General features: G+C 43.6%; 1 protein-coding gene across 4 annotated transcripts in view; it reads left to right on the plus strand.

Moving 5' to 3' along the window:
- Positions 1-735: 735 nt before the first annotated feature.
- The window catches only part of GALNT7 (polypeptide N-acetylgalactosaminyltransferase 7), a 133,991-nt gene continuing 114,589 nt past the window's right edge, over positions 736-20,137 (plus strand). For all 4 annotated transcript variants that reach the window (XM_036314945.1, XM_036314949.1, XM_036314950.1 and 1 more), the window contains exon 1: positions 736-924. In XM_036314945.1, the coding sequence (XP_036170838.1) occupies positions 799-924 (126 nt within the window). In that variant the 5' untranslated portion in view covers positions 736-798. The remainder of the gene's footprint in view (positions 925-20,137) is intronic.

The raw sequence follows: 20,137 nt of genomic DNA on the forward strand, positions 1-20,137 counted from the left end.
TGATATTTACACATCCCATCTGGGCCTTTCGGTTACAAATCCACCTCCTTAAGGAGCCGTGTGAAAAAAGCAAGATCAATAAGGAGAGGGGAAAAAAATCCTCCGAGCTATAAATCAGCCACGTGGAGCTGCTGCGGCAGCGGCGGTAGCCCCGACTTCCTGGTTCGCTTCCTGCAAAGCCAGCGGCAGGGGGCTCGGGCCGCGGGCGTGAGCGAGGGGAGGGGCCGCCGAGCGGCTCTGGGACCTGGGAGGGGGCGGCGGCTGCGGGATCCTGCGGGGCACGGGCGTTCGGGGAGCCGGGGCCCATCATTTCCATAAAAGTTTGGGAACCTGGAAGCTTTAAGAGCTGAGCTGTGGGGCAAAGGCTAGAGCTAAGGACCACGCCAGACCCCGGGAAAGTATAAGTTAGTTACCACGGGGGGTAGCGAAGGAGATTCTGGGGCCAGGTGGGGAGAGGAGAAGGGGACTGCGGCCCCGGAAGGGGGCAGGTAGGCAGAGGGGCAGCGGAGAGAGCGAGGCGCACGGGTCGGTTGGAGCTCTGCGGAGGCCGCCGGCGGAGGGGGAATACCGCGGCCGCGGAGCGCGGGGCCGCGGGGCGGGGGTGGAGGCAGGGCCGGGGCAGGGACCGCCGAGGGGAGTTCCGGATCTGGAGCTGGGAAGGGCAGGCGGCGGAGAGGGCGGCAGCCGAGGCGGCAGGGGTGGGGGAGGGAGGAGGAGAGCCGGAGGAGGGGGAAGGAGGGAGGGGAGAGCAGTGGCGGCGGCTGCGCCCGGCTGTGTGTCTCCAGCCGCCGGAGGAAGATGAGGCTGAAGATCGGGTTCATCTTACGCAGTTTGCTGCTGGTGGGAAGCTTCCTGGGGCTGGTGGTCCTCTGGTCCTCCCTGTCCCCGCGGCTGGACGACCCGAGCCCGCTGAGCAGGATGAGGGTGAGTGACCCGCCCGCCCCCTCCGGTGGCGGCGACCTGCAACTTGTTTTGTTTGCGCGCGAGTGGCGGGAGCGGGAGCGGGAGCGGCGGGGTCGGGCGCGGCGTGGGCGCTGCAGCTCCGCAGGTGGTGCGGGCGATCGCTGTCGCCGAGCCCCACGCACTCGGTCCCCGCTGCCCAGGTCCCCGCTGCCGGCCCGCCCCCTCGCCGCCCCTTCCTCCCGCGCTTCCCCGCCCCGAGCACCCCGCGCTGCGGCGGCGGCTCCAGCGGCCGCGCTCCTCGCCGGGACCTCTGGGCGGAGCGGGAGCAAATCGGGTCCCTGGGGGCGGGGGGCGCGGCCGCCCAGCCCCCGACTCCTCGGGGTGGGACCGCGGCGGTGGTGCCGGGGGACGCGGGGTTGGTCCAGGCTGCGGCCTGTGGCGCGGGCAGGCCTGGAGGAGGCGAGATGCCGCCGCTGCCATCGCCACCGGTCCAGCCCAGGCCCCTCGGTCCAGCCCTCCCTCCGCCCCCGCCCCCGCCCGCCCGGGGGTGCTGCAGCCCGGGCTCCCCCAGCCTGCCCGCCGCCGGGGGGTGGGAGGCAGATGGCGCTCCGCCTCTGGCTCTTACGGGCAGCGTCGCCGCCCCCTCCTCTCCGGTGGCTGGTGGCCGGGAACCGGGGGTGCGATGGGCGCGCGGCCTCGTCCTGGACCGGCCCTGCCTCCCACTTCCTTGGCGACGGGAGGGGCGGTTGGCCCGATGGGGGGAGGGAGGCAGAGCGGTGGCCCCCCCTGGCCCCCCCGTGGCTCCCTGCTGGGGGGAGCCCTTCTCCCGGAGCGACCTAGCTGTCCCGGGGACGTGCAGCCGGTTCCTCTTCCCGGGCCGCGACCGGACTGCTCGGCCGGGAAAGTAACTTGTGCCGGCGCCGCGCTCGCTCAGCCCGACGCGGAGGGGCGCTGAGCTCCCGCTGCGGCGCATGTGGCTGCCGCCCGGAGCGAGTGTTTGTAGCCTGGACACTCCCTCGCCGTACGGGGTGCAGCCGGGCGCCTCGGGACTGTAGTCGCCGAGCCGAGCTGGGGAGGGGCCGCGGGGAATGCAGCTTCGCCTTGGAGGTGACTGTGACTAGGTCACCGCAGGCTGGCGGCTGGCCGGCCTCGCCTTCCGGCCTGACATCCTTGCCTCCCCCCAGGGAACCACTCCCTCCTTCCTCATCCCGGACCCTGGGCAGTGCCCTGGGCCAGCTGCCCCGGGAGGTAGGGGAGGGCGTGGGCAGGTGAGGGCCACCAAGTGGCCAGGGGCCGCTGGAAGAGTTGTGCTCAGTTGTGAAGTGCTTCTTGCAAATATGTTCTGCGGTTGCATCTGTGTGATCTCCTCTACTCACTTTTCTTCTTCGGGAAAGTTAGGCATCAGGGAGTTGAGCGAGAAGGCTTTTTCCCTTGAGTAAGAATCTTAGGAGGAGATTTCCTTATTAAGTTCCTGCCTATATGATGACTGGGTTGACTCTTAACGTTTTAGTATCTGAAGTTTTAACGGTAGTGGAATCTCTTTAAAATATCGGTGGTGGGTTCCCATCCGAGTCATCTACTTTAAAGTTAATGGGGAAACAAACAACAAATTTTGCTTTTGTAGTTTTAAGCCTGTCAGCTCTCATGGACTGGTGCCAGCCTTTTTATGATTTTACTTTCAAAATGACTCATGGACCAAAAAAAAAAAAAAAATGAATATTACAATTGTTTGAGAGTATTTGTTTTAAGTCAAATGGCATTTCACATTTACAAATGTGAAAACCCCGTTTTCTGGGAGAGACATTGAGGAGAACTGACAAAACTAGCCGTGTTCAAAATGTCCCCCAGTTCAGATAGCAAGTCTAGACCAGTGGTGGAGCATGGGCACCATTACCCACCCCCGAACACATTTTATTGGTGCTGATATGTAAGTACCGAGCCACCATGCCCATTTAATAGCTCTTGGAGGTGGTGATATATTGATTTTGGTCAAAATTACAGCCACGTGCTGCATAATGACATTTCAGTCAACTAGGGACTGCATACATGACAGTGGTCCCATAAAATTATAATGGAGCTGAAAAATTCCTTTCACCTAGTGACATGGTAGCCATGGTGATGTCACAGTGCAGCATGCTAGTCCTGTGATTGTGATGCTGGCATAAACAAACCTGTGCTGCCAATCGTACAAAAGTGTAGCACATACAATTACGGGCGGTACATAGTACTGATAATGATAATGACTGTGTTGTCAGTTTATGTATTACTGTGCTTTTTATCAGTATTTTAGAGTGTGCTCTTTCTAGTTATAAAAAAATAAAACTTTGCTCTAAAACAGCCTTAGCCCTAGCTGGTTTGGCGTAGTGGGTAGAGCATTGGCCTGTGGACTGAAGAGTCCTGGGTTTGATTCTGGTCATGGGCACATGCCTAGGTTGCTGGCTCGATCCCCAATAGGGGGCAGCCAATCAATGATTCTCTCTCATCATTGATGTTTATATCTCTCCCTCTCCCTTCCTCTCTAAAATCAATTATATATATATATATATGTATATATATATATATATATATATATATATACATATATACACACACACACACACACACACACACCCTCATACATGTCCCATTTACCATGTCTCTTGATTGCATCATTTTCTCTTGGGCATGATTTAATCTCATGTTTTGTACAGTAACATGCTATACAGGCCTGTAGCCTAGGAGCAGCAGGTTATACCATATGACCTACATATGTGGTAGGCTATATCATCTACATGTGAGCGCACTCTATGACATTCGCACAATGACAACATCGTGTAAGGACACATTTCTCAGAAGGTATCCTCATTCATCATTAATTTGTCAGCGGGTCCAATGTAATTTCGTTTGCCAAAGACAGAAGCTAGCTTTAAGACTTTTCAAACATAATTAACATCGAAAAGAATGCTTATGGATCAGAAGAGCCAAACCCTTTTATTAACTTTGCAGGCAAGCAGTAAGGTATAGAATACAGATAAGTCATAAGAGCATAAATAAAAGAACTATCGTCTCCCATTAATGAAAACCAGACTACGCCCTGGCCAATATGGCTCAGTTGGTTGGAGCATCGTCCAGTACACCAAGAGGTGGTAGGTTTTTTTTTTTGTTTTTTGTTTTTTTAATATATTTTATTGATTTTTTACAGAGAGGAAGGGAGAGAGATAGAGAGTTAGAAACATTGATGAGAGAGAAACATCGATCAGCTGCCTCTTGCACATCCCCTACTGGGGATGTGCCCGCAACCCAGGTACATGCCCTTGACCGGAATCGAACCTGGGACCCTTCAGTCCGCAGGCTGACGCTCTATCCACTGAGCCAAACTGGTTTCGGCAAGAGGTGGTAGGTTTGATTCTTGGTCAGGGCTCACACCAAGGTTGTGGTTTTGATCCCCAGTTGGGGTGCCTTCAGGAGGCAACTGATCGATGCTTCTCTATCACATCAATGTTTCTCTCTCTTTCTCTCCCTTCCTCTCTCTCAAAATCAATAAAAAAAATAAAAAATAAAAAAATTAAACTAAGAGTTTCTGAGATAAAGCATTAAAGAAATATCTCCTTTATGGAAGATCCTGACCAGTACTCAGATTCTGACCCCCCAGTTTCCCTTACCCTCTGGTTCTTTTACTTTGATTATAATTGTAGATTCCTCCACCCACTGTGAGACACCTGCCTCTCCTTTAATGCTGACCCACATACGGACTTTTCTGGATGTCTATAAATGGCCTGAGATGGGCTACAGAAATCCAGTTTATCAAATACAGGTGCTGCCTCTCTTCCAGCAAACTTATAGTCATGCTTCTGCCCTGTGCCATTTGTTTTGTACTTTCAGTGTTCCAGGTACTAAAGTCTGTTGCAACCTGGTCCTTTTTTTTTTTTTTTTAACGTGGCCTACTTCCTTGCCTTAGATCACCCTAGGCACTATCCCAGGATGCATTATCCGTGGTCAAGACAAGAGCAACACATTTATCTTCCTTCAATCTCAGGGCCTCTTGCCGTTTAAGGTGAATGGTGTGAATTGTACTCTGTTCAAATTGTACTCTGTTGTGTACGATTTTATAGTCAACAAATATTTCATTTTTGAGTGCCTACTCTGTATCAGTGTTAGCTGTTTAGGAAACACTTCTTGCCCCTAACCTTAAATCTTGCAGTTTAGTCAAAAGAAGAAGAAAGACACTACTAGTAATCAAGGCTCCATAAATCAGCCAATACAAATTGTGGTACATGCTGTTAAGAAAAATCATGGCGGGGGTGGGGAGGGGGGTGGGGGTAAGAAATGGAGGAGCTTGGTCATAAAAGGGTTACCTGAAGATTGGGTTTTTGAGTTGAAATCTGAAGATTTGAAAAAGTAGTTGTTGGAGTGGGAAGGGGCACTCCAGAGAGGGACAAGGCCCAGAGGTAGGAGGCAGCATGGTGAACTGAGGCGCTGGAAGAAGATCCGTATAGTTAGAACATGGAGAGCGAGAGGAGTGGTAGGTGAGGGTGCAAAGGTAAGTGGGGGTCTTGTACACCAGGCTAAGGATTAGGTCTTTAGAGCACTGGGGAAGCCATTAAAGGGTTTTTAAGTAGCAAGACAACAGCCAGCTTTGTGTTTTGAAAAGATTGCCCTGGCCGCCTGCAGAAAGGATGAATTGGTTTGGAGCAAGAGCAGATAGTAGGCATCCGGCTGGACGTTATAACAGTTCAGGTGGGGCAGGATATTGCTTGGATTGGCAGGGTGACAGTGGAAGTGGAGAAAAGTAAATTGATTCAAGGGCTATTACAGATACAAAGGCATCAGGCCTAGGTGATTGGATGTGGGGGTGGTGGAGAAGAAGGCGTCAGGAGGCTTAGGATGATAGATTATTTGTTTCATTACTTACTGAAAGTTCTGAAGACAAATTTCATACATTCTTATGTTCTATTTTATGGTTATGGGAAAGCTTATTTTTTTTGGCTTTGTCCTCTAGATATTATAAGGTCAGCATTGATTAAGACCATCTGTTTAGCACTTGCAAAGTACAAAAAGTTCCTTTCATTAAAGAAATTATATTACCTCCCAGACCGTGTATCCCAGATTTATCCCCGAGTGAGTGTTTCACGTTGAGTCATAAGCCTCTGAAAATAAAGGTTTGTAATGGAAATGTTGAAAGATCGTTAGTGGTTCTAATACAGCACATTCAGTACTGGTGCGGTGCGAGCTGATGATTCTCTGTGCAATTGCTACTTTAGACAAACCATGACGGCCACTTGGGTTCAGAGCGTAAATAGGACAAATCCAGAACCATTCCCAGGCAGAGGAGTTGTATGTGATGGGCAAGCTAAGACTGGCTGAAAGGAATATCACTTAAACAAGGATGAGTGAATTGATTACCTTGTCACATTCCACCGTATGAAAACCATTTTCGCTCAATGATGATTGGTTGCAGCCTGAAAACTGCCCTTGGCCATGAGATTTTTATTTCAAAGGGAAGTGCCATGTATGCTATTAGGGGTGGAGCTATCACTTAAGCAAAAGAGTATGGTGTCTGACGTCCTAAGTGGACACTTCTGCCTCAGTTCCCCAGGCAAAATGCCTGAGATTGGTTTTTGTTCTATTTCACTGACCTCCCCCAACACTGCAATAAAAAAAAAACTTCCCTGTTGCCAAATCTAATAAATTCAAGGTTTGTAGACCTCTTGAAATTAATGCAGACTTTTGTATTCACATATATTCTTCTGAGTTAAGAATCAGAAGCTTTCATGTTTCCTAAAGGTGCCTGTAAACCACTCACTGAACCATTTGGAGGCGGGATTCATGTTTTCTGCTCATGGAGTATCTCCCAAGGTGCTAAGCCATTCACAGCCATTCACTCATGACACCCCCATAGGTCAGGACACCTGAATATCTAAACATTCCTGAGAATTGTTTTTTCTGTCGATTCTGTGGAACTGTTTCCCACCTAGTGGTGAAAAGTCAGCCATCAGACTTGTTACTACCTCACCTTCTTTCCCCCCAGTGAGACTCCATTGGAAAATACCAAGAACCCCTGAAGTAAAAGTCCCTGCTCTCAAGGGATCACATCCTAGTGGAAGAGAAAGAGGCAATACTCACGTGGCCTGGGTTCCTTCCCCTCTTCCTCAATCCAAGCAGTATAAGGAAACAATATGAGAGCTTTCACAAGGATATGTTTCATTAATAGCCAAACCAGTTGGTGATTTGGAAAAGCCATTCAGGGAGAACACAATTACTAGTAAAGAAAGAATGGATGCCGAAACCGGTTTGGCTCAGTGGATAGAGCGTCGGCCTGCGGACTGAAAGGTCCCAGGTTCGATTCCGGTCAAGGGCATGTACCTGGGTTGCGGGCACATCCCCAATAGGAGATGTGCAGGAGGCAGCTGATCGATGTTTCTCTCTCATCGATGTTTCTAACTCTCTCTCCCTTCCTCTCTGTAAAAAAATCAATAAAATATATTTAAAAAAAAAAGAAAGAAAGAATGGAAACTACTGAAGAGTCAAATTTGGATAACTATTTTGTGTATTAGGCTAGCTGCATGGCATGAGAGATTAGGTGTGGGTGACAATTTGGGTTCAGCATAAGCTGCATTAGATCATTTAATAGTAAATTGGAGTCCGAGAGAGAAAAAAATGTATCATGGGAATGAAAATCAGAATTCTGAGGTTGGGCCATTTATAAACAGAGTATTTGTAAATTCTAAATTAGGAGTTACTGAAAGAGTTGAACATCAAGTTTTGAATAGCTATTGAATGTAAGAAAATGACTTATCTTCAACTTTAACCCAGATCATTGTCTTTGTTCATATTTTGAATTCTGATTTTCATTCCGGAAGAACGAATTTATAATCTGACAAAAGGGAAAAAGAAGTTTAATACAGGGTGTGGCTAAAGTAGGTTTATAGTTGTTTCTTGGAAAATAATACAATAGTTAATAGATAATACAATAATAAACTCTGTTTCACATACAATTGTAAACCTACTTTTGCCTCACATGTATAGAATTTAAAGGTTCGAGAATAAAATGGCTATAGCTTGAGGCTATGAAAGAAATGATTTTATAGTAAGATTATGGATGGTGGAAGAGGGAGAACGATGAGAAGGTGGAATATATATTAGCAGTGTGAACAAACTTCGTAAGAATCGGAAGATAGCTTATAGACATGGCACTCATTCACTCAAGGAATATTTCAGATATTTATTGTTTAGCATGTGCCCATCCATTGCTGTAGGTGGTGGAGATAGTATACTGTACAGTGGAGGAGATGGAAAGTTTTTTGTGTTTTTTTAAATATATTTTATTGATTTTTTTTATAGAGAGGAAGGGAGAGGGACAGAGAGCCAGAAACATCGATGAGAGAGAAACATCGATCAGCTGCCTCCTGCACACTCCCCACCGGGGATGTGCCCGCAACCAAGGCACATGCCCTTGACCGGAACTGAACCCCGGACCCTTGAGTCCGTAGGCCAGTGCTCTATCCACTGAGCCAAACCGGTTAGGGCGAGATGGAAAGTTTTGACATCACAAAGATGTTACTTAGGGCTTGACCTAATAACCACACAGTAGGTGTTATGTCTGTACTGACAGCAATCTTCTTTTGATGTATTTTTTCAGTACTTGCCAACCTCCAGCCATCCGTACATTCAAAATAACGTATTGAGGGCTTTCTTCCTTGCAAGGCACTGGGGCTGGATGCTGGAGATGGCAAGAACACAAACTCCAATCTCCTCTCATAAGTGAGATAAATGGTGTGAATATGGAACAGTCATAAAAAGGAGATTTTACACAGCTGTCGGAGGTGGATGCTCAGAGGCAAGAGTGAAGAGCATGGCATTTGGCTAGACGTAGAGTATCAGTGGGATTTTGACAGGTATCGATGAAGAGAACAACATTCTAGACCAGCAATTGCTAATCAGTGTGCTACAAGAATTTTTAAAACACGCAGTACATAACTATTTAGTCAGGGGCACTGACCTCTTTTCCCTTAGATTGTCAAATAAAATGACAACAGCCAATAAAACAATAGCTGTCCAGTGCAAATGAATCAAAATTATATCTATTTTTTGTCAGATCGGCAAAAAATGCATTGTTTGATGTGAACAGAATTTTAGTAATTAGTTTGTGTGCCATGAGATGAAAAAGGTTGAAAATCAGTGTTCTAGACTAAAGGAATATGGTGAGACTAGAAAGAAGTCTGGTTTACCAGTGAAAAGTGGTAGATTTAGGTTTGGAAAAGCAAGTTTGGACCATGTTTTGCAGGGAATTAAGTCGTAGGCTAGGGAACTGGGTTGGGGTTTTATCCAGCAGGTATAAAAGCTCTTCGGAAGTTTTGAAGAGGAGTTGAGGGATTGGTGGCATTCATTTTTTTCATCAACTCTTGAGTCACTAATTCACTCAACAAATATTTCAAATATTGATTGCCTTCTAAGTATCATCAATTGTCCTAGGCCAGTGGTCAGCAAACTCATTAGTCAACAGAGCCAAATGTCAACAGTACAACAATTGAAATTTCTTTTGAGAGCCAAATTTTTTAAACTTAAACTATATAGGTAGGTACATTGTTATTAACTTAATTAGGGTACTCCTAAGGCTTGGGAAGAGCCACACTCAAGGGGCCAAAGAGCTGCATGTGGCTCGAGAGCCGCAGTTTGCTGACCATTGTCCTAGGCATTGAAGATGCCATAGTAAATAATAGCAACGGTAATAGAGAACATACATTGAATCCTTACTTTGTGCCAGCTCACCATTCTACATGTATTATGTTGTTTCATTGAAACAATGGCCCTCTAATGCAAATTTGATATAATCCCCACTTTATAGATAAGGCCACTGAGTTACAGAGAGGTAAACACCTTGCCCAAGGCCATTTACTTAGGAAGTGGTAGAGCCAGGATTCAATCTCAGGTGTTCTAACTTCAGAGCGTTGCTCTCTGGCCCTACCCTATGGTTTTTAATAGCATAGACGAGACCCTGTGGACTACAAAAAGGGAGACAGACAATAGAGAAGTTATTTCAAATAGCGACAATCACCGTGAAGACAATATTCAGGAGAAAGGGGCAGCAGGAACCACTCAGGGAAGGTCAGAGAAGATGATGGCTGAAATGAGGCCTAAAGAGTATGAGCCTGTAATGCAGTTCTGAGGAATAGCATTTCAGACAGAGGGAGCATGAAGTGTGAAGCCTCGGAGTTTGAAAAGGGGGCCTGTATGTTTGAGAAATAGAATGAATCCTCATCATGTAGTTTTGATAATATATATACTATATGTAATGTAGACATTATATGAAAAATGATTAAAATAACACAGTAGACAATTTTTGTACCCTTTTAGTCTGTGCCCTGGCTGGTGTGGCTCAGTGAGTTGGGTTTGTCCTATGCATGGAAAGGTGGTGGTCTGATTCCTGGTCAGGGTACATGCCCACGTTTTGGTCTCGATCCCCAGTAACGGGTTTGTAGGAGGCAGCCAGTAGATGTTTTTCTGTTGATTGATGTTTCTCTCTCCTATCAATGTTTCTCTCTCTCCTTCTCCCTTCCTCTCTCTCTCGAAATCAATAAAAAATAGTGGGAGGGAAGGAGGAGGCCAATGTAACTGGAGGTGGCGAGTTTGGAGGGAATACAGTACTCGATGAGCTTGCAGATGTAGGCAGGGCTCTGGGTTGGATGACAAATTATACCATCATTGCACTCTGTGAGCTGGCCCTAGATAAACAAAATGAGCAATAACTTGTTTTGGCCACAGGTTTGTGGGCCAGACACACAAATAGCAATTGCAATGGGTGTGACAAAAACTGTATTAACTAAGTCCACTGGGTCCTGTGGGATCGCAGAGCAAGCAGCGTCTCGTCTGCCGTCAGAGAGCTCATCTTAGGGCAGGGATGAAGGAACTGTATGCAAAAGCATGAAAGACTGAAGCAAATCCTGGGGACTGCTTGGCTGGAAGATGGGAACGGGGAGTGGAGGGATGGGCGAGAGGACCATAGGAAGATCAATAGAACCTGAACCCTGAACGATTGAACAGTCAGAGCCAGGGAATAAGGAATAATCTGGAATCAAGTGCAGGCTAGATTTCAATGTGGAGAGAAATGTCTCTGTAAGAGAAGATGAGACCTAACCTGGGAGAGGGGCCAAGAACATGAATATGAAGAGAGAGATAGTATGAAAGTAGAATTCCCCAGGGTAGCTCTTGGGAGGAGGAATCCTACTGGTTGGCATAGGAAAGAAAACTGCCTTTAGAAGGACCAGAACTGTCTGGCACAGTGGTTCTCAACTTCAGCAGGCATCAGAATCACCTTAAGAATGTGTTAAAACACAGATTACTCAGCCTCGTGCCCAGATGTTCCGATTCAGTTGGTTTGCGGTGGGGCAGAGAATTTGCATGTCTGACTAGCTCCCAGGTGATGCTGATGCTAGTGGTCCAGGGCTCACACTTTGAGAAGCACAGGTGTAGAGAATGTGTGGGTTTGGAGGCCGAAAAACAAAACATTGTTTGGTTTGGGCATATGGTATTTTACAGACTTGGGTCAGTCAAGTGAAGGTGTTTACCAGGTAGATGGAATTCAGAATAGAAGTCGGTATTGGATGCAGAGGGCCCAGCTCATTGGCAGGAACATGATGTCTGCAGCTCAGGGAGTAGATTGATAGATTAAGGGAGCTCATGTGGATGGAGGAGAGAAACATGGGTAGGAAAAAAGAAACATGGAAAGTGCCTTATTCTGGTGCTAAGAAGGTCCAGGCAGAGGTAAAATGCTTTAGAGAATATTACCCTCTCGAAAACAGGAGCAAAAGGTAATCCCCTTAAGGGTGGGCCAATCAACAATTTCAGATGCTACAATATTTGAGCAAGATCTGATTAGAATTAAGGATGTAGCGAGTGGGTGTGGAAGCAAGTTCACCTGTTGCCAAACTAACCAGTAGTACTTGAGAGGGACTACAGTAGCCTCTTGTCATCAGTAAGTAAGAATGACCCAGGAAAACTGGATCACATGACAGAAGTTCAAGGGGTGAAGGATGGGTGTTTTTTTTAGAGAACTGTAACTACCAAAGGGGAACATAATCCATTTGGGGTTGTATCTTTTCTGCCTTCGTCTCCCCCAACCATCATTCTGTGTCTGTCTGTGTCTGTATTGACATATGTGTATACAAGGGTGGGGCAAAAGTGGGTTTACAGTTGCTTGTGTGGAAAATAATACAATAATAATAAATAAATAATACAAGAATAAACTGTTTTGAGTACTCAAAACTATAAACCTACTTTTGCCCCACTCGAATATATTTTTAATTGAATCATACTCATGTAGTTGTGACCCCTCGGGATATGTTAGAGGCCTGGTGCACAGATTCAGCCCGATCCCTACAGGCCAGGCCAAAGGACCCCACTGGTGCATGAATCCGTGCACTGGGCCTCTGGTATGCATATAAGATCTTTGGTTAATCTCTTCCCGCCCTCTCCCATCCCCCCTTCCCGCTGAGATTCATCATTCTGTTCCATGTCTCCATGCCTGTGCGTTGAGCATCTGCCCCCTAGGGGTCAGTGCACGTCATAGCTACCGGTCGAACGGTGGAACAGTCACTTAGGCTTTTATATAGAGAGATGCTATATGTAATGTAGACATTATATTAAAAATATGCTTGTAATACACATTAGGCATTTTTGTACTCTTTAGTCTGAAATCTAGTAACTTGTAAAGTGTTTAGAACAACACTTTAATATTTGAAGTTGGGAAAGAAAAAACAGAACAGCAAAACAGTACACTCAGCATTTCAGTAATGCTAGCTAAAAAATGAGGTCTGCTGCTGCATTCCAGTTCAGCCTAGTGATCCCGAAAGCAATGCTGAGACAAGTGGAGCTGCAATTACCCAGGGCTTACATCTTTCTTGGAGAGGGAAAAACTTCCAGTTGCTAAGAATCCTGAATATTTCAAAATGAGAAATGTCCTCATTTCTGCCCCATTATAAATTCTCTTCTGGGCTTCCCAGCCTCCGCTGCGTTTTTAAGCGTTGCTCCTGAGAAGCATTTAAACATGCCAACAGGGAGACCTGATTGAGTTCACTGAGTATAAGAGCTGGTGCACTGCAACTTGAGGAAAAATTAGCTTTGCATTACCTAATTAGGTTGATGGACTTGCTGCAGAGCACCCTGGTTTCCCAAACCGAGAGGTACAATTATCTGCAGTATTATATCAATACCAACTAGTCCGCTAATAGGCTTCCAACCCAAGCAATTGGAATTTGTTATTACCAAGGACATTTAAACTGGATGAATTCAGATTAAACCATTGGGAGCAGTTCTGCTCGAGATTAGAATGGAATAGATGACCTACGCTTTTTTTTTTCACCTTTAATCTTTTATTGAGTCCCTGGGTTTAAGAATACATTTGGGCCTCAAGGGGTACGCTGCTCTCTTCAATAGTAAATGTACATGTTTAATGATTATTTGGCTTACACATAATTTTTAGTTCTTGTTTTTATAAAATATTTTATGACATGGGTTAGTGCTTAAATATTGAGGTACTTACTATGAAAATATATATTTACTGGTATGTGTATACTTTATTAAAAGAATTGGTATTAATTAAAGAATAAGTACGTCTTAAATAGATACTAACTGAGAAGTTACCAAAACTTTGTCACTCTATGAGAAGGTGGATATATCAGCATTTCTGGTTTTTAAACTATCTGTAATTATCTTTAATATCTTGATTTTCCTTTTTAATAAAAACATAAAAAAAACCAAAAAAACCTGTGATGAGAGAGTCTCTGTCATGTGAGGCAGGTTTGCAAATCGCTTTTGTAACTGTGTGGAGGCCTAAGCCTTCTCCAGCTGGAGCCCTTGTTAAGTCTGACGCATTGAGTCCAGCTATTGAAGTGAAACAGTGGACGCGGTTCTCAGTGTAGCAGGAGACCCTTTTAAACAGTTTTACAAAATTTTAGGAATGAACACTTGTTAAGAAGTGATATCATAACATCAGTGCACTATCTTTATGCTTCTGTGAGAATTTTTTTATAAACTTTTTTAGAAAAGCTAAATAGAAAAAATTGAACGCTACAGTACAGTTATACTTTTATAAAAAATAAAGTTGTAAGCCACGATGTTTGAAGTGCTCTAAAGGTTCATTACTTGTCAGTATTTACTGTTGCGCTTGAAATAATTTTAGTCCATTGAAGTAAATATTTCATTTACAGTTTATTAAAATCTGTTATGGAAAAATAGTCCCTTGTGGCCCTACCACAAAACAAATGGATCGGTGATTCACACAAATTTCATATTGCCAGAATCCTATATAATGAAAGGCTAATATGCAAATCGACTGGACAGTGGAACGACTGGTTGTTATGACACGCACTGACCACCATGGGGCAGATGCTTAACGCAGGAACTGCCCCCTGGTGGTCAGTGTGCTCTCATAGGAGGAGTGCCGCTCAGCCAGAAGCAGGGCTCACTGTTGGTGAGTGCAGCGGAAGTGGCGGGAGCCTCTCCTGCCTCCCCGACAGCGCTAAGGACCCCTTGGGGGATGTCCTCCTGCCAGCTATAAAAAATACCCAACAGAGATACTCAGATATAGAAAATTGGAAGGGAGGAGCACGATATATAGATTCAATATCTATTTAGATTTATAGTTTATTAGTCAGTTGTATAAACACTTAAAAAATAACTCAAGAACAGTCTGGTGGGGTTAAGTAAATTCAGATATTTTTATTTGCTTGATTGTTTAATGTTGCTATGAAATGTAGGTATTTGTGATGGAAAATATTTGCCTAGAAAAATTTACAATGCAGTATTTTATACTGGGGTTCTTTGTCAATGTCAACCCATGTACCTAATTTAGACATTCTCTAAAATATTTAGCTTATTAGGTATAGGTTTTAGTTATGCTTACTTGGAATGACTTAAATCCAGCCTCCCTCCAATATTTCTTCTGGAAATTCTTATCAGACAATCTGATCATCATGTGTCTTAAAATTTAACTAATCTGACAAAATTAGTCTTTTAATCTCTAATATAGAAAGGTGTCCCATGTAAATCTTAGTATTTGTTACCTTTACAATCTGTTTACAGGCGGTTTTTAAAATCATTTTTATTTTTCAGTTACAGTTGACATTCAGTGTTATATTCGTCTCAGGTGTACACCCCAGTGATTAGACATTATGTAACTTACAAATGCTCATCCTGATAAATCTGGTACTCATCTGAGACCACACATAGGTATTAGAATATCATTGTCTACAATCCCTATGCTGAATTTTACATCCTCATGACTATTCTGTAACAACCAGTTTGTACTTCTTAATCCCTTCACCTTTTTTTTCACCACCTCACCCCAACCCCCATCCCATCTGGCAACCATCAAGATGTTCTCTGCATCTGAGTCTGCTTCTGTTCTGCTTGTTGGTTTATTTTGTGTTTTTTTAGATTCAATTGCTGATAGATATGTTTCATTTTTTACTTTTGAAAGAAAGCATTTAGAACCCACTGTTTGCAAGTCGGCTAACTCTTGCCAGGGTGATTTAAAATGAATAAAAAGCCCATTAGATTTTTGGCAAATAAGCTCTCAATTATGGTACAGAATAAATGACTACAAAGTGCTTTTTAATGTAATGGCCTGAAAATGACTGAAATCTTATTACTTTACACATGCAGATTTTTCTCCTATGGTGGGGTGTTTCATTTTCAAGCTAAAACACCACTGTCGAGATTGGAAATTTTGATCACTTAAAATGTATAATTACATTTTAACATTTAAGCAAAGACTGGTAGAATTGGGAAATATAGGCATGCAATTTCATTAACTGTTGCTCTCTGCATGGTGGCCTCTGAGGAAATTCAAAGTCCAGTATTTGTAAAAGAAGGTTGGAGGAGAGTGTTCTTATTGTGGTGGCCAATTAAAGTTGCTCGCAGTCCAGGGAAGTTCTAGTGGGTGGTGAAGAGAAAAATGCTTTTAGCAGCTACTGTAGTTTTCTAAAATTCTGTATCCTAAAAATGCGCTAAAAGAAGGTGACTTCCAAATACCTTGGTACATTTTCTGTGTGCAATTAAAATAACCCTTACTCTTCTTTTCATAGTTACCATTTAGACTCTAAAACCCAGCACACATTTTAAAATAAATGTAGCACCGTTGTTAACTTTGGAAATTTTTGAAGAGCAATATCAAACCTTCAAAGATAATAGAGCCCAAAATATGACCCCTTTTCTCAGGGCCTGCTCTTGAGGAAAGCACGGGTGTCATCCAAAGTGTGGGTGAAACTATGTAGAGGCCACGTCAGTATTCTCAAACTGCTTCCCCCTGCATCTTCCTTTGAATTCCGAGGGTAGTTTTAATGAATGTGGCTTCATTTTACTTTCCATAAATTGCTACCGCGGGAAGAGTGCCAGCCACTCTTGCTTGAGCATCCTATACTTGTGACTAAGTTGAAGAAAATCACAGCCGACAGTCTAATAAATAGCTTCATGGTCGTACAATCATGTTTCATAAGAGGCAGTTAGCGTCCTTGACCTCTGCTCAATTAACTGCTAACACCAAGAGAAAAGTAAATGTTAAATCTTTGTTATGTGTTGGCAAAAATTACTTCCTGACGATCAAGTGAATGGCTTGAAGCATGTATTCTGATTTGCATGTGTGTGTTTTTTTATCTTAAATATTAGGTACTTGTGTTTAAAAGTAAACATGTCTTATGTGATGATTTATGACTGGAAGGACTGATAAAATGCAGAGAGAGTAGCTAAAAGAACATTGTAAGTGACAAAGAATAGGTTTTTAAGGTTGTAGAAAATCTGAAACTTAAGGTAATTGCAAAGGTAATGTCTAGATATCTGTTCAGTATTTTTGTTTGCTAATGAATTTTGATACCTTTCCTACTGTTCCTTCAGGGCTTCATAAAAATAACTGCAATCTATTGAACTACTTTTTTTCTCCCTCTGGACAGAGGATTCCTTTCTTCGATGGTGAGACATTTGTTGAGTGGTTGGTCAGTTTCTTTGAGTCCTAAATGTGAGAACAATTCCTTCAAGGTTAAAAATGTCAGTCATGTAGCTAGATAAGCCATGGCAGCTCGGAAAGCCAAGCCTGCCATTTGGGCACACAGCATGTAGCCTTTGACAGATGAGGCTAGCAGCTTACTCATAATTTTCTAACACACTCGGGTTGCATTTCCTGAATAGCCCCAATTCTTTTTAATTAAAGATAACTGAAGCTTCACAGTCCTCTGTCATACCCATAACTCTTGTGATGGCTCATTCCTAATAAGAAAGTAGTATATTTCTAAAATAGGTATAATGAACTTTTTTAAACTTTATTCTCCCTTGGTAATCTCTGTACCCCCTCCCCACAACTCCTGCCACATGCCTCGCTTTTATTTTTATTTATTATTATTTTTTATATTTATCTTTATTATTGAAAGTATCACAGATGTCCCCTTTTTCCCCCTGTTGACCCCATCTAGCCTGCACCCACCCCCTGCCCCAGGTCTTTACCGCACTATTGTCTGTGTCCATGGGATATGCATATAGATGGCCAAGAGACATATGAAAACCTCATCCAAGAGATGCAAATTAAAATGACATGAGGTATCCCCTCACATCTGTCAGAATGGCTGCCATTAACAAATCAACAAATGACAAGGGCTGGTGAGGATGTGGAGAAAAGGGAACCCTAGTGCACTGCTGGTGGGAATGCAGACTGGTGCAGCCATTATGGAAGACAGTATGGAGTTTCTTCAAAAAATTAAATATGGAACTGCCATTTGATCCAGTGATTCCATTGCTAGGAATATATCCTAAGAAACCCAAAACACCAATCAGAAAGAATATACCAGTATGCACCTCTATCTATGTTCATAGCAGCGCAATTGACAATAGCTAAGATCTGGAAACGTGCCTCACTGCTTAAACAGAATGCTTTGAGAAGCATTTGCTTCCTGTGAAATAGCGAGGAGGAATGGAAGAAAGATTGGAAAGTTGGTTTCCTTGCAAGAGATTTTCTGTTCAAAGACTGGGAGTTTTCCTTGGTTGGCATGGGCAATTAAAAATTGCCTCATATATGCAGCGATGAAAATCAAATCACATGTAAATTTGTAAGTGGAACATTTTTCTGATAAATTTTTAAAAAAAATGAACAACAGATTTAGAACAGTGTTATTGTTGCTTTGAAGTGTTAATATTCTGAAAGTTGAACTATCAGTCTCCTTTCTGTTTCTACCACCTCTCATCGGTGACTGTAAGCACTGGTTCACTTCTCAGAGTTAAGTAGTAAAAATGATGAGAACATACACAATGCATCATGAAGTCAGGTTCCTGATTTATTTCTAGTGCCTTCCATCTAGATATATATTTGATTTGCTTATTTTGTGTCCTGTATCCATGGGCCAGTATTAATAGTCCTAGCTGTTTTTATTTCGGATATGCAAATACATACAGTGGGGCCTTGACTTACGAGTGTCCCGACTAACAAGTTTTTTGAGATACCAGCTGTCTCTCCGCGGATTTTTTGCATTGAGTTGATAGAGTAATTTGAGTTAACGAGCTCCTTAACGAGCTCGGTCTGGGAACGAATTAAACTCGTAAGTCAAGGCCCCACTGTATCTAAAAACATAAATGGTGATGGAAAGAGACTTGACTTGGGGTGCTGAAAACGCAATACAACATACAGCTGATGTATTATAGAACTGTATACTTGTAACCTATATTATTCTGTTAATCAATGTCACTCCAATTCAATAACAATTTTTTTCACAACCATATTTTTTGTAATTGATGACTGACACCCATAAAAGTAAAACAACAAACAAAACCCACCATGCTTTAACTGGTTTATGGTAAAGCATGAGAAATTTGCTGCGTTTCAACCTGCTTATTATCATTTACAAATCAACTTCTTGCCCAGAGAAGCCTGAGGCTGATTGAATTCTCTGCATTGCTCTGTGGAAACATGTACTTGTGGGCATGACCTCATTAAATGTTTACGGAGTAGCACCTGGAATCCTGAAAGGACAATGCCATTTAGATGCCTAACTTACTGCTAGGAGTAAAGATCAGTAGCTTGCAAAAAGAAAAGTGGAAAAATTCATTTTGGGGAGGTTAGGACTTGGATTACTGTAATTACTTCACTGAGCGAATTCCATGATTCTCTACGAATACAGGCACTACATTATATGATTTTGTAACACTGATTAAATGTTTCCTGTCCCAGTCAGCCTAATGAGTTAAAATATTTTGGATATTTAGCCCAAGCTGCAGCTCAGGAATACTGAACTCAAAATTTCGTACTGTAGTCTGGTTACCAGGAAGTAGTGAAGGTCAAATCAGGGCTGCTGGGGAGGTTTTCATTTCCTTGTGTAAACCTAGCCTTCCCATCTCCTGCTTCTGCTTGTCCTGTGTCAATGGTAACAGTTTCTGTGGTTACCCAAACTGTATGCTAGTCAAGTAAGAGACATAAACCCTAAGTTCAAGAAATTCGGCAATCTCATGGTTTTGGAATAATCTGATATTTTAGTAGTTTTTCTTTTTCTTCCCTTTTTTTGTCACTGTCTTAGGGAGAATTTGAAAAACCCAAATAAGTCCATAATTAATAAAAAAGATCCCTAGGGAAAGTATACTGACATTGATTGTAGTATTCCTTACTAGGGTTTGTGTATAGGAAGTAAAGTAGGAAGTGCTATTAAAAGGAGGAGTGCCCGGCTGGCATGGCTCAGTGGTTGAACATCAACCCATGAACCAGGAGGTCACGGTTTGATTTCTGGTCAGGGCACATGTCTGGGTTGAGGGCTCGATCCCCTGTAGGGGGCATGCAGGAGGCAGCCGATCCATGATTCTCTCTCATCATTGATATTTCTCCCTCTCTCTTCCTCTCTGAAATTAATAGATATATAGATATAGATGATATAGATATAGATATAGATAGATATAGATATAGATATAGATATAGATATAGATATAGATAGATAAAAAAAATGAAAGTAAATAAGAAACTAAGAATCACCTAGATAGACAGATATATGCCTAAATGACCGGTTGACATGATGCTCACTGACCACCAGGGGGCAGACGCTCAATGCACAGGATGGGCTCCCTCCTGTCTGGATCGGGCCTGCAGGGATCAGGCCAAAACGGGCTCTCCAACATCGCCCCAAGGGTCCCGGATTACAAGAGGGCACAGGCCAGGCTGAGGGACCCCACTGGTGCATCAGTCTGTGCACTGGGCCTCTAGTTAAAATATATTTTAAAATAAATAAATAAAAGC

This window comes from Myotis myotis, unplaced genomic scaffold, assembly GCF_014108235.1.
Source record: "Myotis myotis isolate mMyoMyo1 unplaced genomic scaffold, mMyoMyo1.p scaffold_m19_p_6, whole genome shotgun sequence".
Taxonomy (NCBI): domain Eukaryota; kingdom Metazoa; phylum Chordata; class Mammalia; order Chiroptera; family Vespertilionidae; genus Myotis; species Myotis myotis.